This window comes from Corvus cornix, chromosome 1A (assembly GCF_000738735.6).
Source record: "Corvus cornix cornix isolate S_Up_H32 chromosome 1A, ASM73873v5, whole genome shotgun sequence".
Taxonomy (NCBI): domain Eukaryota; kingdom Metazoa; phylum Chordata; class Aves; order Passeriformes; family Corvidae; genus Corvus; species Corvus cornix.
This window is the reverse complement of record NC_047057.1, coordinates 65,898,416-65,917,741: the sequence shown is the minus strand read 5'-3', so window position 1 is coordinate 65,917,741 and position 19,326 is coordinate 65,898,416. Positions and strand designations below refer to the sequence as shown.

The 19,326-nt window shown below is 43.6% G+C and overlaps 1 protein-coding gene across 2 annotated transcripts in view; it reads left to right on the top strand.

Annotated features, from left to right (window-relative positions):
- The window catches only part of FBLN1 (fibulin 1), a 77,941-nt gene extending 74,175 nt beyond the window's left edge, over positions 1 to 3,766 (top strand). For both annotated transcript variants that reach the window (XM_010410209.4, XM_010410210.4), the window contains exon 17: positions 2,601 to 3,766. In XM_010410209.4, coding sequence (XP_010408511.2) covers positions 2,601 to 2,740 — 140 coding nt within the window. In that variant the 3' untranslated portion in view covers positions 2,741 to 3,766. The remainder of the gene's footprint in view (positions 1 to 2,600) is intronic.
- The last annotated feature ends 15,560 nt before the right edge of the window (positions 3,767 to 19,326 follow it).

The window sequence follows — 19,326 nt, the reverse complement described above, 5'->3', positions numbered from 1 at the left end:
CTCTTCATTTTTCATTCTACCCATTCAGAATGAATGCATCCTTACACATACACTGTAGCACAAAGCCACCTGCCTGTGTCATCCTGTATCATCCTCATTCATTTAATGGGAGAGAAGTGAAATAGTTCCTGCAGTGGTGGTCATTTCAGGATCATCTAGAGCATTGGCACAACAAACTGTAGAAGTAACTATTGTCAGAGTATTGTTTCCTTCTACATTCCCTCAATTTCTTGCTTCAATATAGCTGTCAGCATGCATGGCATTCACTTCTCAAGCCACTTTATAGGCTGGATTTTAAAACCGCAGCAAGCGAACTGTGTGAAAAGGCACTGCCACATGGACCGTAGTGTTTTCCTGTTGCACCTTTTTTCCTGCCTGTTAGCACGATGCATCTCAACAGAAATGAGAACATTACTAATGGCTTTGAATGCTGCATCAGTGATGTGCAAATGTTTGCCATACTGTGGCATAGCACAGCAGAGAAAACACAATTTGCAATCCCACCTCCAGAGTAGAGTAGACTCTAGTAGAGTAGCACAGAAAGTGTAGAATCCTATAATAGGATTGCTAAATGAAACCAGCAGCCTTTGCTCTCTAAGGCTTAGTGATGAGTGCAGGAGCTGCTCACAGGGTCAGTTAAAGCTTGCCAGCACTGAGTGATTTCAATGCTGTGCATTTCCGTGGTTCTCAGTTAGAGCAGTGCCTGCAACAATGTGATGCGTTGTTAGCAAAATGCTTTAAGTGCTACCCTAAAGGGAGGGCAATTTTAGCAAGGCTTTTCTGTTTCAATACATCATCTGCCAAGCCCGGCTATTTTTATAAGATACAGGAGAATAGCCAAGAAAACTAAAGAAAATAAAATATAAGTATATATATATATGCATATAAATTGTAGGGGGCAGGATGCTTAAAAAGTGTATTCATCAAATATGGCAGGCAAAGTGACTGTGGTGAGAAGTTTGCAATTTCACTGCATGCTGAAGATATTAGTTAGTGTTTGAACAGGACAGAACTGTAATGTCATCACTGCCTTAGGAAAAGGCGCTGACAGCCTGCACAAGCAAACATTTATGTCTCCCATCAGATCTCAGGCCAGTGTGTTCATAGGGAACGGCTGTAGGAGCTCAGCTGGGACTCCATGATGGTACTGGTGTGCTGTGAAACATAATCCCCAGCATGCAGGAGGAGCACATCTTAAATCATCCTTCCTTAAACTGTGCATTTCCTTCTGAATCAAACACCCTGTCAGAGCAGTCTGTTGTCAGAAGGAGGTATCTGTGGAGGGGGGTCCCCAGCAGACTCCCCGTGCCTGCTGGCTGACCTTGGCTTCATGTGATTTTGACATTTGGGGACATCCTTTTCAGATGACAGCAGTTTGGTAGCTGCCTACTCTGTAACACCAGGCCCAGAAAATAAACAAGAATGAGAGTATGTTTAGGACCTGATCTGCAGCCTTGGGGGTCAACGGCAAAGCTTGAGTTGATTTTGTTTTGTAGGTCTGAAGCTTTATCACTGTTCTGTGTAGCCACATTGCATCAAGGCACAGATAACTCCTCATGACCCAGATGTGCCTTCTCAGGGTCCTCTTCTGCACCCTGCCCAGAGCCCAGGAGCCCAATGTCCGCTTCAGGCCCTGCCTGAGCAGTTCTGGAAGAGGGCTGTATAACAGCCCAGGGTCCGCTTGTTCTGGACCCTGCCCCACATGTTGCCTCCTCAGTTTGACTTTGGCCCAGCATCGTCCATGAGCCAGGCTGTGATCTGGGTCTCTGGGTGAATGTGGCTGCCCCTGGCCTGCCCTGCTGCCCGGCTGGCAAGTGGGACAAGCCCTGCCCTGCCACCCTCTGAGGACTCCGTCCGTCTCCATCCTGGCACTGGGGCTCCTCCATGGCAAGCCAGTCACAGGACTGGAGCCCTGGAAGACACAGCTTACTTCTCCCTTACTGCTTCCTTCCTTATCAAACCCCAATGCTGGTGAAGGAATGACCACCATCTACATGAGGATGACATAGGAGCAGATGCAGAGATACCCCCTTTCCGTATTAAACTTAATTCCCATTGTGTCCAGTGGGGTTGTCCATCCATGACTCAGCACACTAATAATTGACAGATGGGTGTCATTCTGATGTTCACAGGGGAAGGGTTGATTTTACCAATGCATTTCAGATAGCTTCTACTGTTCCAAATGAAATGGGGTTTTCAACCCGATACCAGGAATTGCATGGCATTCCCAGGTGTGCTCATGAGCAATGTGTGTTCTGGGTTACCCAGGGAAATCTCCTTCTGCCCTATGTAAAAGTAGTGTCACAGCATGCTTATTGAATTTATGTCTCCAATTAAAAGGTAAAAAAATTACTGATTTCAGAATATATAAGAGGGTTTTGCCATTCGCAACATCTTAGTGCTCATTATAGATCTTCGAGGTATTTTGATTCAAAAGTTTTATTTTATCCTTCTTTTGCAAGCTTTCTTGCAAGCTATTTACAGACCCAATAAATAAAATACCTTTCCCTGGGCTATACTGAACACCAAAGGTGGTGTAGCTCCCCCAGACTTAGCTAGATTCTCCTGCTAATCTCAGCAACCTATTTCTGTCCCAACAGGTGTAGTTCGCCAGGTGAGACCCATAATTGGACCTTTCCATGCCATCCTGAAATTGGAGATGAACTACGTCATGGGTGGGGTGGTGTCTCACCGCAACATCGTCAACGTCCACATCTTCGTGTCTGAATACTGGTTCTGAGGGACACCCACAAGCAAGTGCTCCAGCCTGAAACATTACCACAAGCTATTATGTCATATACTTGTTTTTAAAACCCAATAGTGTTCTTTTTTGTTTTATTTTTAAATATTTGGTTTATAGTTTAAGAAAAGTAACAAGCTATTACATTGATTAGACATAGGGTGGAGCAAATTAGGTGAGCCCGATGTAGTTGTTTGTATAAATACGTAGTGTGTAAAACTGCTCAGCTGCCTGGTGGAATTTAAAATTTTTCTAAATGTTTGGACAGATCTCAACTATTGCTCCTTGTCCAGGTAACTGAATGACAGGCTGTGGAACAAAACAGATGTCAGAGTTCATTGGGATGAGTATATGGTCTCTTTGGATGGAGGAAGTTGGATAAGGATTAATAATTTCGCCTCAAATTAACTACCTTGAGGAGGATTGTCAGAGAGTGATAAATAGTTCATTTTGGGCCCTCTAAATAGGCCCCCAGAATTGCTATTAATGCCTGAAAAGTTCAGCCTGGATATTTAAGAAGTGTCACTCAGCTGCAGCTACCAGAGGAAGTGCAAAAGGAACTAGAAATACTTAGAGACTAACAAGCTATTACACATATTAAAAAAATGCTCCTTTTTTTGGGTACTTATTATTTGATTGTAAGATTGTTTGATTCCAATTAAACAAGTACCTCTCATTGAAATTAATCTGTTACAGGAACACAGCATATTGCCTAAATTCCAATCTCACCAGTACTCAGCAATACACGGGAAACTCCGACCTTATCTCCTGTCTGTCATCAAGCTCCATGCCATTTTAAAATTGGTAATAAAATTAGCATGTTAAACTGTACATTTCCCATGCACCAAACCAAGGCATATGTAATATTATAAGGAAAATCTCACAAATAAATGAATGTTTAATGTATTTTCTGGCCATAAAAATAATGTGTCTTTTTTATTACAGAACAGGAAAGAAATAACTCCATGTTTCAGTTTGTTATGTTTGTTAAGATATGAGGAAATAAAGAAGGTCAGATGGAAATACTCTGAAGTATGCCATGGTTTCTGATTCCCAGGAAAACAGCATGATACAGCTTTTGTAAGCAAGTTCATGATATACATATTCCCCACTCAAACCAGACCTCCTTGGTCTTTATTGGCACTAGGTATGGAACAGGTTGCCCTGAGAAGCTCTGGCCGCCCCATCCATGGAATTGTCCAAGGCCAGGCTGGATGGGGCTTGGAGTAACCTGGTCTAGGGGAAGGTGTCCCTGACCATGGCAGGGGGTTGGAACTGGGTGAACTTTAAGGTCAGTGTGATCCTGCTACCTTTACTTTTTAAATGAGTGTTTGTGGTCTAGGTCTGTTTGGGAGGATGCTATTGATGCAGAAAATAACAGGTGGCAGCTGTGGCAGAAGACAAGTGTGGGCTCTGAGGGACATTTCTGCAAGCCTCTAGCAACCTCTAGCAACCCTTTAGCAGTGTTTCAGCAGTTTGGATTTAGCAGTCCAAAAATAAATTTTACAGGGATGCTGACACATGACTTTTCTGTATTCTGTGGTGGTGTTAAGACACATTGTGTAGGAAAATTTTATTTATGTTTGTATTCACTGGCTGGGCAGGGATGGAGATGTTCATGCCATGGCCACAGTGCCTTTTTCTTACCCATCTGAGCTTGACAACTCATCTCCCAAGTCTCACTCTTGACACCAGTGAGATCACTAATGCAGCTGGATGAGGAACCCACCACCGGGATGCTCTCGCCACCTTGGATGGGCTTTCCCAGCTAGGTGGGTCTTCACAGAGGTTAAACAAAGCATCAGTTCCCTTTGCCATTGGCTATGTCACATACAGAGCCAGTGGTGGTTGGCTGTGGTTGATGTGGTTCATTTAACCTTTTTTTTGCTTGTGAATTGTGACAATACCACTCATAAGAGCAGCAGGGAAAATATTAACACAGTGGAAAATCTGCACTCTTATCTACTTTTTGCACAGTGATCTCAAAATAAGCAAACAATAATGACAGCAAAGTAACTCTTTTGGAGGGCTTCAAAATGAATCTAAGGGGATTCCAAGCAGCCACATGAGACAAGGCTGTTGGAATTCAGTAGAACCAAAATAAATTTGCTCCTTAATATAATTTGTTTTTTTGAAGAAAAAAAGAATCTGCAAATAACAGCATTCTGCAATTTCTTTCTATTGTGGGCAGATCTACTGTCTTGATATTGTCTCATCTCATCTATTTCCTATAGCAAGGTTTGAGTTTGGGTCCACTGGCTGCCTCTTCCCTTTGGTTTTAAGTACATTCAACATCCAGAGCTCAAGGAGCGTTTGAACGCTCTCAGCCACATGGGGTGTCCTGTGTGCAGGGCGAGGAGCTGGACTTCTAGGATCTCTGTGGGTCCTTTCCAGCTCAGGGTATTCTATGATTCTATGGTAACTAATCAAACGTATTTATCTTGATTTGTAGGAAAGGTATTATCTCTGAAAGTAACAACAACAACAAAAGATCCTTCTCTTCCCTAAACTGGCATTTTTGCTGGCTTTTCAAAAGATACCAGCTTAGGTCTCCCAGAGGATGCTCATTCCAAGGGCTTGCAGTCAGTCACCCCCAAAACCAGCAGTTGATTGTTCTCCCTTGGCCAAGGCTGGAGTGAGCACGGTTTTGATGTAACAGCCAGAGCCCCCCAGGTTGGCCAGCACAGCACATGCCTAGCCACGGGTTAAGGAATGCTGTTTTCCCTAGGGAAAGGGAGAGGGACCAGAACGTGATTTATGTTGCAGGGTCCCGAGTTTGGCTCAGGTTTCCAACCCGCCCACAGGCAGACCGCAACCCACCTGCCTCTGTGCCCGCAGCTTCTGTCCTCCCAGCCAGGGCTCCCAGACTCCCCGCAGCGGGTGGGGAGGATGCCTTTTCCTCCAACTCTCCTCTGGTCTCTCCAGAGCAGGGCTCTCTGCTCTGACACAGCAAGGAATGCCAGAGCCCTTCCCACATCACTTCTGCTCTCCAAGTGCCTTTGTTCCTGCTGCCTGCGGTGAGCGCGGGAGGTGTGAGGCTGCCTGAAAATTGCTGCTCCAAGACAGAGACATAAACTACACCCACCAAGTCTCCAAAACATTGGTCTGATGAAAGATGTTTTATTCCTGCTGTGGCTAAAAATGTGCTATCTCTTCTGTAATGAGCCCGCTTTTTTTTTTGCTTTCACCTTATCCTATTTCACTGGGGTTTTTCCCTCTTCCTTTCCTTTATTGAATTTTCTTCTCCCTCTCCATATTTTCACTCACATCGTTTCTTTTTTTTTTCTGTCAATGAGTGTTTACTTGTAACTGAGCATTTGAAGTTTAAACATGATCACCAGACCCAGGAGAGAGATCTTGAACAGCTGCAGAGAGAGTCATCCTGGGGTGACTGCAGACATACAAAGGCCTATTTGCTTTCATACCCAAATGTTTTACCATGATAGTCTGAATCACATTCAGATCATGCCAGGATGGACACTTCCATGGGACAGTTTCTGGCCACCTTCTTTTAAACTTCATTCTTGGAGCACATCTTCTGTGAGGAAAGGCTGAGAGAATTGGGATTGTTCAGTCTGCAGCAGAGAAGCTTTGGGGTGACCTAATTGCCCTTTCCAATACCTGAAAGGAGCCTGCAAGAAGGATGGAGAGAGACTATTTACAAGGGCCTGGAGTGACAGGACAAGGGGGAATGGCTTCACATGGACAGAAAGCAGGTTTAGATTAGATACTAAAAAAAAATTCTTCCGTGTGAGGGTGGAGAAGCCCTGGCACAGGTTGCCCAGAGAAGCTGTGGCTGCCCCATCCCTGGAAGTGTTCCAGGCCAGGTTGGATGGGGTTTGGAGCAACCTGAGATAGTGGAAAGTGTCCCTGCCCATGGTAGAGGGTGGGACTAGATGAGCTTTGAGGTCCCTTCCAACCCAAGACATTCTGAGATTCTGTGATTCTTAAACGGTGTTTGAGATTCCATGAGGGCAAAGCACAGTTACCTCAGGATCACACCTAGCTTAAGTCTGGCTTTGGGATTGCTTGCATGGAAGTGGAGTCACCCCATTTAAATTAAAAAACAATAAATCAAATGGAAGGTGATGCCTTTTTCAACCTGGAAATGAAACTCGAGATAGTTTTAGTATAGGAGGTAATATAAAATTTGATCTTTATTTGAGCTCCAGGGGCATTTACAGAAGAAGGTTCACAAAAGCCCACCCCCACGGGAGTGAATACATTTTTATAGGTTTTAGGAAATTAGCAAAATTGATAGAACGTACCAGTTAGGAGGACAAGCGATGATGCAATTCCCCCCAAGTCAAGCCCCTTCTCTGTAGCCCCCACTCCCCTTGGAACTAGCTGTACTTTGTTTATGAAAATGTTTCTTGAAGAGCTGTTTTCGGCCTTGGTTTCCAGAAAGAACCAAGATAGGATAGGGGCCTTGTACCCCCTGGTGCTTGGAGCTCTGCAATTTGTTTTCTCTTCCTGCCTAAGGAAACGGCATGGAAAACTACTGGGAAAACTAGCTATGAATGCAATAATAAGCTACAGAGCTCCAAATATATGTGTAAAGAATATAGAGAATATATAAAAGAAAAAAAAGATAAAAACCAATAAGGATCAAAGGAAAGAAGCTGTGGTGTATCACACCATAGGTGATGGGTATCTTGGGCTGGCCATGTTCACAGAGCAACATCTGCAGGTTGATCCCCAAGATGGTGATAAGCTTTTTCGTTTTGTCATTGGCTGATGGTTCTCACATGAGTGAGATCGGGGGCAGATCATACAGTGATGCAGGGGAGAGCTGATAAAAGATTTCGGTTTTCTCCACTCAGGCAAAGCCAAAACCAACTTTATCTGAACCCAGCCCATGAGTGACCTTGGACCTAATCAGAACAACCACCCTTGACTCTGGATGTGAGGTAAGTTAAATTACACACTGCTGAATTGTCCTAATGCTGCCAACATTTTGAGCAGAAATTGTAATAACAATAAAAAAGCACTACTGTAATGGATACCATCATAACTCTGTAACTACAGTTTAGGTTTTGAAAATTACAAATATGTGTTTAACTAAGGCTAGCCAGAAAGTACTAAATGGTGCTTGAACTGTGGCCAGCTGTCTAGAAGCTAGAAATTAGAAAAAAATTGGGGTTTTCTCTCCCAAAGTGGAAAAATTGTGTACGTTTGTACCTATTGAGCTGGTGACTGTTTGTCCAGCCCTACAAGGAAGCACCAGATTTTCTGTGGTATCAAGAGGATGAAGTAGTTTGTAAAACAACTGCCAAAAAATAGACTGTCTAGCCTTCAACTTATGATACACTTTACATCTTACAGATTAGGGATTTCATTTGCAGCCACTAAATCTCATACTTTTTTTTTATCAGACCCCATCAGTTAACAAGTCATGGTAAACTTTGCTTTCTTTAGCAACAGGGAGTTTCATTTAGTCTTGAATTACATGCACTGACTGATCTTGGTGATGTTTCTTCAACTCATACAAGCAACTTGGTTCTTTCCAACTCATGTACCTTTGGCTACTGAGCTCTCTAAATGTTTACGATTATAATTCTTTTTTTACCTCTCCCCTGAGTAAGATTTACACCTGACCCCTTATTCCATTTCCTTCTCCTTAAGTTTCTCAGATGGGGAACAGCTGGGAACATGGAAAGAGTATTTCAGCTGCAGATGCCTGTGTCTGTCAAAGAGAAATTAGATGTTCTGCCCCCATAAGCCACTGTGTTGCGGAGCTGCTGCTTCTGTGTCAGACAGAGACCAGAGAAGGTGGTCATGGGGGTGAGATGAGCAGAAAAAGCCAGGAAAGTATCTGTGTTAGCAAGCTGGAAAGGGAGTATTAATGCAATCTGAGAACATGCGGGCCTTGCCGAGCTCCTCCCAGGCAAAGGTTACACTGAAATCACCGGTGGCTGAGGCTTGGCTTTGGTTTTGATGACTGGCCAAGCGCAGTTATCTGATAGGTGTGGGTGGCTACAAGATTGCTCTCATTGAAGGGCACTGACAAAATGAGCTGCTTTTCTTCCCCCCTAAATCCACAAGATTTCCCAGATCTGCTGATGAACTGCTTACTGGGATGGGGTTAGAAAGCTGCTAAACTGGAGTTCCACAGAGATGGGCTTAACCGGGCAGGGGCACAAGGACTGTGAACAGGCACATGGGGTGAGCTGAGGTGGGATCTGAAAAACCCCTCTTCAACAGTGGTGTTGTATTTGATGCTTGGAATAGAGGCTGCCTCTGCAGGAGCCTTTCTGTTGGGAGAGCAGTGGAGAACAGCAGTTCCATGAGGAGTTTGGCCAGCAGGGCCTCTCTGGTGTCTCTGCAGCAAAGCTCAGCCCTCCATTCTCTGGACTCCCATCTCCTCTGAAACATGGAGGCAGGGGTTTGGCACGAGAGACTGGGACCCACCTGGTCCATCCTCTTTTCCATGGTGGTTGGGTATGACCTGGTCAAATGGAGAGGCCGTGGTGCTGGACTGATGGCCATGTGCCATTCAGAGCCAGGGATGTCCAGCACCCTGAGTGCAGCTGTGGGAGCCCATGGAGGGGAGGAATGCCCTGGAAGGGCTCCTTGTGCCTCTGCTCTCACACACCACACTGGGCTCAGTGTACCTGGCCTGCCTTCCCACCTGCTCAGCTGCTGAGGCAGGGCTGGGTGGTTTTTCCGGGGCCAGCCAAGGAGGTTCAGGGGCTGGGGAAATCCAAAATGATTCAAAGCAGAATCATCCAATTACTCTCTGCAACTGCACTGGGGTCAGAACATTTTGAATTTCATTTCATCTCCTGACAATAACATTAAAAGCCTAAATTGGTGTCCGTTGAAGCTAATGAAGAGTTCATGATTTATCAGGCACACAACATTTCAAAGAGACCTTGGGCAAGTGTTTTACCTCTTCATGTTTTACGCATTCCTTCTGTCTGTGGAGATTATGTAGATGGTTATCTGAAAAACCCACATTCTGATATTTTGTAAATAAAGCCAGTTGTGCTGAACCCTTGGGTGGCAGACACTTCGAGAGAACATGGAAATGTTATTAAATGGTTTGCCTTTAATATGTATCTTTAGCTGTATAAAAATGTTAAAAGATGTTTTGGAAGTGTTTTAAATTCATAACCCAGAAACTTGACAGAAACAGTGGAAAGGCAGTCTGGGACCACGGCAAGGTGGCAGTAGTTACTGGGGAGGTCAAAAGGGAAAATATCTTCAGCAGAGAGCACAGCTCTTGCCCCCATGTTGTGGGGGTGTGCTCACAGGTTGGCTTCCATGGGCTCTTTCTGTGGAATATCCTCAGCTGGGAGGATCCCAAAGGGTTGGTTTGATCCTGCAGAGCCAGTCCAAGGGCTCAGTACCCTGCAGCGCTCCCACCTCTTGGTCCCTAGGTCCTTCTTTCCTTGAACTGTCAGAAGCCTTTAAAATGACAAATAACTACTTTTGGGGTGGGAGAAGTAGTTTTCTCCACATGAGTGGGAGAGAGAAAATGTCATAACAACAACAAAAAAAGATAAAACACAGCTATAACCAAATTAGCCATGACTAATTTACAGTGCTGTGTTGGGGGCTATCAGATACAGATAAGTTCAACAAATCATCTTCAAACAACAGGGACCTCACTCAAGGCTGTTAGTTTTAGATATGTGAGATTAAAGGAAATCCAAGAATGTACTTACTTGCAGTACATGAAAGAGTTTACATCAGATTTTTTTGAAGGAGTTTGTAAAAGCAGCCTGTTTATCTGCAGCTATGTTCTACTTATTTCATCTCCTTTGCAATTCTAATGGTATTCATGTTTTCCTCCCTGCCCTGTACAGTTGTTTGGCACCTGCCAGGCTCTTTGGCGTTGCTTTGGAATATTATGTAAGCCACTGAGTTGATGTAAACTGCTCTATTCTGTAGCTGGTAATTGTTCATGAAACTGAATTCATGCGCAAATAAGGAGCATTTGGGTAAGGGCAGCTTTTGCTCTGCCTCAGAAATGCACCACAGTGAAATAACTGAGTAGCATCTGTCTCTGAAGTTACACTGCATGTGTGTCTTGTCCACAAAAGTTCTTTTATTCTCTTTGAGTTGTAGTTCATGGTCTGAATTTGCTTTCCTGAAGTCCATGGAGCATTGCCATTAGTTTTAACTAGAGAATTTCATTAATGACTGAACATCTCTTGCTAGCTCTCTCCCCACCCTCTGCTTTCTTTTTGATTCTTCTACAATGCTAAATGCATTAGATCCTCTATAACATATCAACCGTATTTTTTATTTACCAAAAATTAAACTCTTGAGAGGAGGGAATCCAAGAAATATTTGACATGGTCTATGGATCCAAAGCTGTTTTCCACATGGCCAGATTCCTGAAGATCTGCAGATGCCTAGTGACATTGTCATAAGAGTCAAGACAGATTAGCTATCTGTGGTATTTAGGTATGTCAATGCTTTTTATTATCTACCCCTTAATCTCCTCAAAATTTGGCTGTATAACAAATAAGAAACTATGTGCTAAGGTATTTACAGAAGGCATTTATTTTTAATGCCATTCTTCCCTGACTAGAACATGAAAATAAAATATACGGAAAGTAACGTTGTGTTTTCCCACTGCCCATCCTTAAACTTAAATCAGAGATTATGTATGTAAAGCTTGCAGCAAATTGAGCATGGTATTGACCCTTCAGCTGGGATTGAGGAATAGAAATGCCAGTATTTTATAGGAGTCCAAGGCAATATGATTCAAATAAATACAACCAACCTGCACAGCAAAGCAAACAGTCACTTGTTAACAGTGGAAGAAAGTTACTGATGAATGAGCTGCATCCTCTCTGCCTTGAGCTTACAGTCAATAAATCTCACTTGAAAAGTGATACTGCCACTTATCCTGTCAGCACCAAGCTGTATTATTCCTAGTCTCACAGGATTTGTCCTGCTGACCTATTATTAGCCATGTGATATCAGCATCCATGGCTAAGTGTTATCAGACGCCAGTGGGTGGAATTGTCCCAGGTCACTGTGGAGCTCATAGGTGGAAAGCACTTCTCTATGGGAAAGAAAGATGAGAGGGATGGGCCCATCTGATGGCTGGTGTCTTGTCTGACTGCAGCTTCTGGCAGGTCAGACGTGCATCCTGATATAAGGCCGTAAGTTGCCCCAGATGCTTGGCTGCAGTAGGTTATAGCTGTACATGTAATTGTTACATGCCTCAAGAAGCAGCAAAGGAGGGCTGAGCTTTGTCATCACACTACCCTTGATGCTCCCTATGCCCTTGAGCAAGATGTGTAGGCTCTCTCTACACTAGCAAGCAGTAAAGCATAAAAGGATCACATCTGGTGATGAGGACAAGAAGTTGATGCTCACTCCCCACAAACACACAAACTCTCCAGGCTGAGGGGTTTTCCCTATAAAGGTCTAGTCTGATCAACAGTGCTGAACATTATGAGGCTGAAGCACAATACGTGCCCTCTTGAAATGCATCTTGCTTTAGTTTCACCCAGGTTGAATCCAGCTGTTACTCTGTGATCTCTTTGCAGTATAACCCAAGGTACAGTAGCTGGACACAACCTGGGAGATGAACTTCAGGAGTGCAGTAATGGTGCAAACTGAAATGCCCACACGGGTCATCCTGTTACTCCTGATGCCTCAGAGGGAATTGAGAGGTTCATTTATGTGCGACTGCTTAGCACAGTCCAAACACAATCATGTTCTTTGTGCAATTCAAAATGGGGACTTCTTATCAACTGGTGGCTTGAACCTGGGTGGCATCCCAGGAAATACAGTTTTACCCCTTCTCCATAGACTGGGGAGATCTGGCACTTTTTTCTTCTGGGGTCTGTCTGTCCCAAGCCGTAAAACTTGCTGAGGGTGATGACTAGGAAGTCCCATCTATAGAAGTGACGCACGTAGCACTATCTATTGCATCCTAGGGATTAAGAAGTTATAACAAAACTTAAAAAACAATCATGTCATGTTGTGAGCCTCCTAGATAGTACAGCCTGGGTCAATTTTTTTAAAACCTGCCCCATCCATTTAGAGTAGTTAATTTCTGCAGAAAATGGAGACAGAAGTGAAACCATCTTCTAAATTGCCTAAAAGAACACGGTTTTGTTTTGCTTTGTTTTGTTTTGTATCAGAGGTATGTTTGTAAGAATGGAAATTGCTGCACAGATTAAAAGCACCCTGGGCTGCAAAAGAGGAAAAATGCAGTAATTGATAGGAAAAGGCAAACTCCAAGCTTGTCTTCTCTGCTGTACAGGATGAGCTGTGTGCAGCTTCTCCTCAGTATGCCCTGTTACATGGTACTCATTTCAGCACTAGGATTTTGGCAAAAAAGTGTTTGGACAGAAATTTTCTATATCTCAAGCCAGTTTTTGTTTCTTAGCCTAAACAAGGCTGATGTTCTCAAACAGAAAGTTGTGGCAAATCAGAGTGAGTGTTGACCTGAGCTGATGGGTGCCAGAAGAGGGGAAGGGTAAACATGCCTCCTGCCATGAAGGAGCAGATGGTGTGCTACCTGTAGCTAAGGAAAAGTCTAAATTTGTGCTGTTTCTATATTAAAGCATGCATGGATTTATCTATTTTTGTTATTTTTTGTCACTGGCATACTGAGCAAGCGCTCCCTAGTCCCCAGGTGGAATGGCCCCTCTGCCATGCAGGCAACTTCTTGCATCTCCAAGAAAATCTGCAATAGTACAAGAATTGACAGTCTTGAAAACCAGCAGTCTGAAAATGTTTGGATGAGAGGGATACCTTAGGCTTCAGCAGCTTCTCTTTAAGCAGGTAGAATTTAGGTGCACATCTGTTTTAGGTGAAACCATCAGATCTCACCAAGGCTCTTTGGTATTGAACCATTTTAAGTTTTCATTATCAAGTGCTTAATTCTCTGCCAAACAGCATGCCCTGAAGTGTCAACCTGAACTTCAAAATTCCCACCTCCTGCCTTGGATCATGAGGGATTCATGGGTGAGGCATCTCTGCAGCCTCTCAGTTCCCTGGGGAACCCAGTTTGTAGATGTGCCAGGCCCTTTGCTTCTCAGGCACTAGACTAGACTAATTGTATGTCACCTCTAGAATAAACCAAATATTCTGAAGGGGGCCTGGTCCTAGTTGTCATACAAACTTTGAACAAAAAGGTGATAAAAAGATGCTAAATTTTAGAATGGAAAATGGAGTTTGAAGGAAAAGTGTCTGCAGCCAATGGCATTATAATGCTGATGAAATTAACTTTGTGTTCCAAGAAAGAGCATTTATTTATACAAAATCTCCCAAACTCAAGGCGATTCTGTTCCACAGGTGGCCTTGTAAATGCAGCATTCAGGCTGTTCTGCTGCAAGAGTCTGCCTTCAGCTATACTGCTTGAGAGATTAAAGGTATCTACCCAGCTGAGCAGCACAGAGCTATGACTGTGCTTACTTTAAGATTACATTTTGAAATGGAAGTAATGAATTCAGAGCAGAGCCGGAGAAGCTGTGTGACTTTACTTGGTTCCAGTTGTGTAACTGGATTAAAATGGCATTGCACAATAGTAGAGCTGTACTTAACATCCCAATTTTTTTTTTTTTTTTTTTAACTTGTGGTAAGAGTCAGGATGCCAGTTTGGATGGGTTAGATATGTGTTTCAGCAATCTAATGATTACTTTTTCTTTAGCTTTTTTTAATGTTTATATATAAAATAAAAATCTTTAAAAAGTCAACAAAAAAACTGACTTTAAAACCATAATACATATTCTTTTCAGCAGAAGATCTGTAAGAAAAGCAGGATAGTGTGTTTGTTGTTAAAAGCTGCTGGTAAAGGCATGCACAAAAAAAGCTGTTAGCAATGCATGAAATGAAGCTTAATCTGGTCTGGGAGAAGTAAGTGCCATCCTGTGGGAATTCATCCATCAGCAATTAGCATATCTCCACACACATCTCCCTTCCAGGATGTACCTGTTTTCTGCTCTGGTGAGATGGAGCTGCACAGTATGGCAGAACATGGCCAGATGCTCGAAGGAGCCAGCACAAACCAGAGGAACCAATCTGGAGCAGAGCCCTGGGACTGTGGGAGGAATGATGCTGTAGTCCCACTGACTCTGATTTTTACACTGCAGTGTACTTCCTCATGCATTTACCCAGTATTTTGTCTTACCAGCATCTCAGGACTGACAAATCAAGGACAGAAACAAGAGCCAGACCATCCACCCCAATCCTTTGCAGAGATAATGTTCTTGCATTTAAGGAATTTCACCTCATCCCAGGCACGTAATGGAAACCAGGTCGAGCAGACCAGCAGCTCTGCTCTCTGTATTGCAGCAGCTTTCCTTGGTTTTACCCTTGCTGTGGTGCTGCTCTCCCAGCCCAAGGAGACACCAGGTCTCTCCTTTGTGTGTACTGGCTCCTCACCCTCTGCGTTCCAAGGACAGCCCTTCCCTGGGCCCCGGGCTCAGTTTACTTAAGCATTTTCCAAGTATCTGCTCACACTCCATGCACTGAGACAGAGCACTGGTCTGCCCCACAGGTGTTTGTTGCTGTCCTTGAGCTCCTGAGATGCCCCTGACAGTGGGATGTGGATGTGTGAAGAAAGTGGGGCTTGACTGCAGATGTGAGTCAGGTTTAGGAATCTTAGTCCAGTTAAATTCCTCTAATGAAAAATTTCTTGTATACAAAGTCTAGCTAATGCTAGAGGTTTTGCTAAACCAAGTAGGAGAGAATCCTGAAGTCAAAACAAGTCAAGGAACAAAGTTTCCCTTTCTCCTCCAAAGAGTTTAACCCACAGGCCATTAGATTTAGTTGACAGAGGGATTGGAAAATCTGATACATGTAGACAGATGCAGACAAGTATAAGATACATAAAGTAGTTACCTGTAGGCATAAGGATTAGCATACAAACATACTAAGATTTGTCCTCGCAAAGATGGGAATACCAGTACAAACACTGAAGTGATGGTTTCTATACATCATGTAATGATTAATTTTTGAACCTTGATAAACTTAACTATTTGGCTGATGAGCACAGAAGCACTGTCCCTCACACTGTCCAGGCACAGGGTGGCCTGGACAGGCTCAGGTATCTGAAACTGGCTGAGATCTTGTCAAAGCTCTTTTACAGCCTGCCTGGGCTCTGGCTGCCCCTCTGGAAAGGTGTGTATCTTCCACAGCTCCTACATCACCTCTGCCAGCCTGTTGTGGGTATTGTGGCTAGCCCAAATCACCTACTGCACATCTGTGTTCAGGTACCTGAATTGCTCCCTTCAGGAGCCTTGCTAAAGCCTGTATTTAGAAAGAATTTTGACCATAGTGGATTTTTGCCATTGGGAAGACCAACGCACTGTGGAAGGAAGAAAAGAATTATAACGGATTACACAGGGATTGCCTGACTAAAATGCTACCACCTGTGTGTTGCAGCAGGGAGTTCTGTTACTGCAGAGAGGAAAGGGAGCAAAATGCCCACTTTGTTAGCTGAGAAAGCCCAATTTGTAAAGTTCAAATTGGCATTCAGACCAGAGTCCAGGGTTATTTTGATCAAAGGGGTGAGTACAGCTTGCTGAGAGACAAAAACAATAGCCAGGCTGGGCTGGCAGGGAGGGAGCCAAAGCCTTCAGCCACCAGCTTCTCGTATCTTGGAGCACTGAGCCTGGATATGGCTGTCCAGGAGTGAGTAAGTGCACAAAGCAGCTGCATTTGGGGGCACTGAGGCTCTGGTGGGTAGATAAGACACTAGGAGGAGATCAGATTGCTGTGTGTTGATGGAACATGTGTTTTGGGGAACAGCAGGAGGAGCAGAAAGAAAAAGACAATATAATGTGCAGAAGATAAGGTTTTGGCAGTATCGTCAATTATTTGAGTTTTTGGATTTACAGGAGAGTTCTTGTCCAACCACTGGTGAACTTCCCCGCTGCTCCCTGCTGGCAAGGAGCTGTGTCCTTGCAGGAAGTGCAAGGAGTTTGCATGTGATGGTTACTGCAGCAGAGAAGGGCCAGTTCAACGGCTACACTTGGTTTAAGGTAGAGAACCATACCAAAGAAAGGGTTTTTGATGTTGTAAAAGAAGCATCTGCATTGCTCAGGGTTATTTAAAAACTGTCTCTATTGAATCACTCTTTGAGTCAGCAATATGAACTTAACAACACAAACCACTCCTGCTCACCCCTTTTTCATTTCTTATCTCTCTGCATGTTGTGCTTTTGTCCTGAAAAAATAAAAATAAGTGGACCTAACAACACCAGTCATTTGAAGAAATGAAAATGCTGACAGGATGGAATGGCTCAGCAGTAGAGAGCAATTTGGCACTTAGGGTTGCAGAGGCTACAGACAGCTCCAAGTGCTGCATTCCCAATGAGGATAAAAATTTTGATTTATTTCATAACTTCACCTGCCTCTCACTGATAGATGGCTGCTTATTTTGATCCCTGGAAAACAGTTTTGCACAATAACATAGGTGCATTGAATGCTCCAAAGGTCAGGCAGCTTGAGCATGGGAAAATATTTGTGAATGAGGCCCAAAAAAACTATTGAAAGAGGTGATTTCTGGCTCAGAGATTAGTCTTCATTTAGAGACTGAGAATTTATTGCTGCCCAAACCAGCATTATCAGCTTTCTGTCAGCAACAATCATCAGGATTTCCTTTCCCAATCAACATGAGCTGTGACCTCATTGCTGCAAAGGTGAAACCCTGACAGGGATTAAAGGCTAATAGAAAGAAATGAGGTAGCAGGGCTGAACAAAGAGGAGCTTGTTACACAGCAATGGCCAACTCGGGCAGAATGTTACAGCTGAAACACGAGCTACCGAACCAAAGGCGAAAAAGAGTATTTTTAAGAGCCTGAGTAATGCTGGGTCTCCCCATCTTTCAGTGGAGAAGGAAGGCAGACTGCCGTCCTTGCCATCAGAGATTTTTGAAGTGGGATTAGCATAGCCTTGTGGTTTGTCAAGTGTTTAATTGCAACTCTGCAGGGACGCAGCCTCAAAGACACTGGAAACCAATTTAACAATCATGCCTATCATTATAGACACCAAATTGCTCCTGTGCACATATAATATTCAGTAGTCTGAAACAGCAAGGCTAAGTCTAGGGCAAGGTTTAGAATGTGAAAAGTGATGAAAGGCAAATACATGTCTGATATTCATCAAAGCAACTTAATCCATGGTGGAAGAGTGAAAAGAGGTAAAAAGGGGTTTATGTTGTTGATCTGTGAGTTGCTAGTTTTTTCACTCATCCCCCAGTTCCTAGAACCAACAAGTGAGGCCATTTTTTCAGGGGGGATTCTTTTCTCTTAAAGGTCACTTTTGGCTGCTACAATATCTTTTCATCTTAAAACCCACCACAGACTTGGTTCAAGTCCCAGTGGAAGCCATATATAACATGACTTTCAACGGACTCTAGATCAGTCCCTTTGTCAGTCACCAGCATATCCCTGCTTTTTCCAGCAGAGGTAGACTTGTGCCATAGTCCAGATTCAAGGCTTTTGGAAGTTTATGGCATCCAGGATGCTTTCTGCATGTTTCAAATGTCTTCAGCCCACCAACACAGGATAGCATCTCCTCATGCTGTGTGCTGGGCTCTCTCAAAAAGGGACAGGATAATTTGACCTCTCACGGGAGCACAGAAATTACTTAACAGTGCTGAGGGTACTTGACACCTCATGACATGAAGTCTTTGGGGTGCAGTGTATTCTGAGGCCGCAAGTGGAGGATTAGAAACCAAATCCTTCTCAAACATACAAGAATAGTACTGAATTTGATGTGGACCAGATTCTGTCATATTTGACATGGTGTATTTTGAGCACCTCTCATTCCAGCACAAAGAATCCAAGTGAATCTTAAGCAGAAAAGATGAAAGGAAACATTCTTGTTACAAGTACATGGATAAATCAGGTTTTTTGCTGATACTGAGCAGGCTTCAGAAACTATTCACAATAAAAATATCTCCAGCCTAACACATTATAGAGCTTTCTGTGAGGAATCAATGCATCTTTAAAATGTCTGAGGTGCTTCATTCTTCATATTTTAGAGATTAATGTCAGCCACAAATACAACAAGGTTACATCGCGTTTTTTAAAGAAATCACCATCTCAAGCAGCCTGGTTGACGCCCAGCTCCCAAAAGGTGGAGCTGCAGGAACAGTGTTAAGCTGCTTTGGAAATGTTTGTAGCTTTCTCCAAAACCTGAGGTTGAGCCATGTGGATAATCCCCAGCCCAGCATCAGGAAGCATTAGGATGCAATGTTCATAGCTGCAAAGGGTAGCCTGGCTGAAATTCAACAAATGATGAAAACCTCTGCAGCAGCTTTTGAAGGCTGGGCAAAGTCAGTGTCCTTTCTGGGCTGATTTGAGTGGAGTTTGACATGGCTAAAACTTTTCACTCAAGGGCAGTAAGATATTTAATTGTATGAAAACCTTCGAAATATTAGATTTAGCGATGCTGTGGCATGAGCTCCTTTCATTTAGTACTCTCAGACTAAGAAATATGAAGCCTTTTTGGGTAGAGGAATAATGAGTTCTGTAGCAAAACCCAAAGCTACTACCCAGCATTGAAAGGTGAGTGGCAGGTTTTAGGTTTGTCAGACAGTTTTCAGAGAGGAAGACACATACATAATGCTGAACTGAAGGGGAAATTTAATTAGGGGCAATG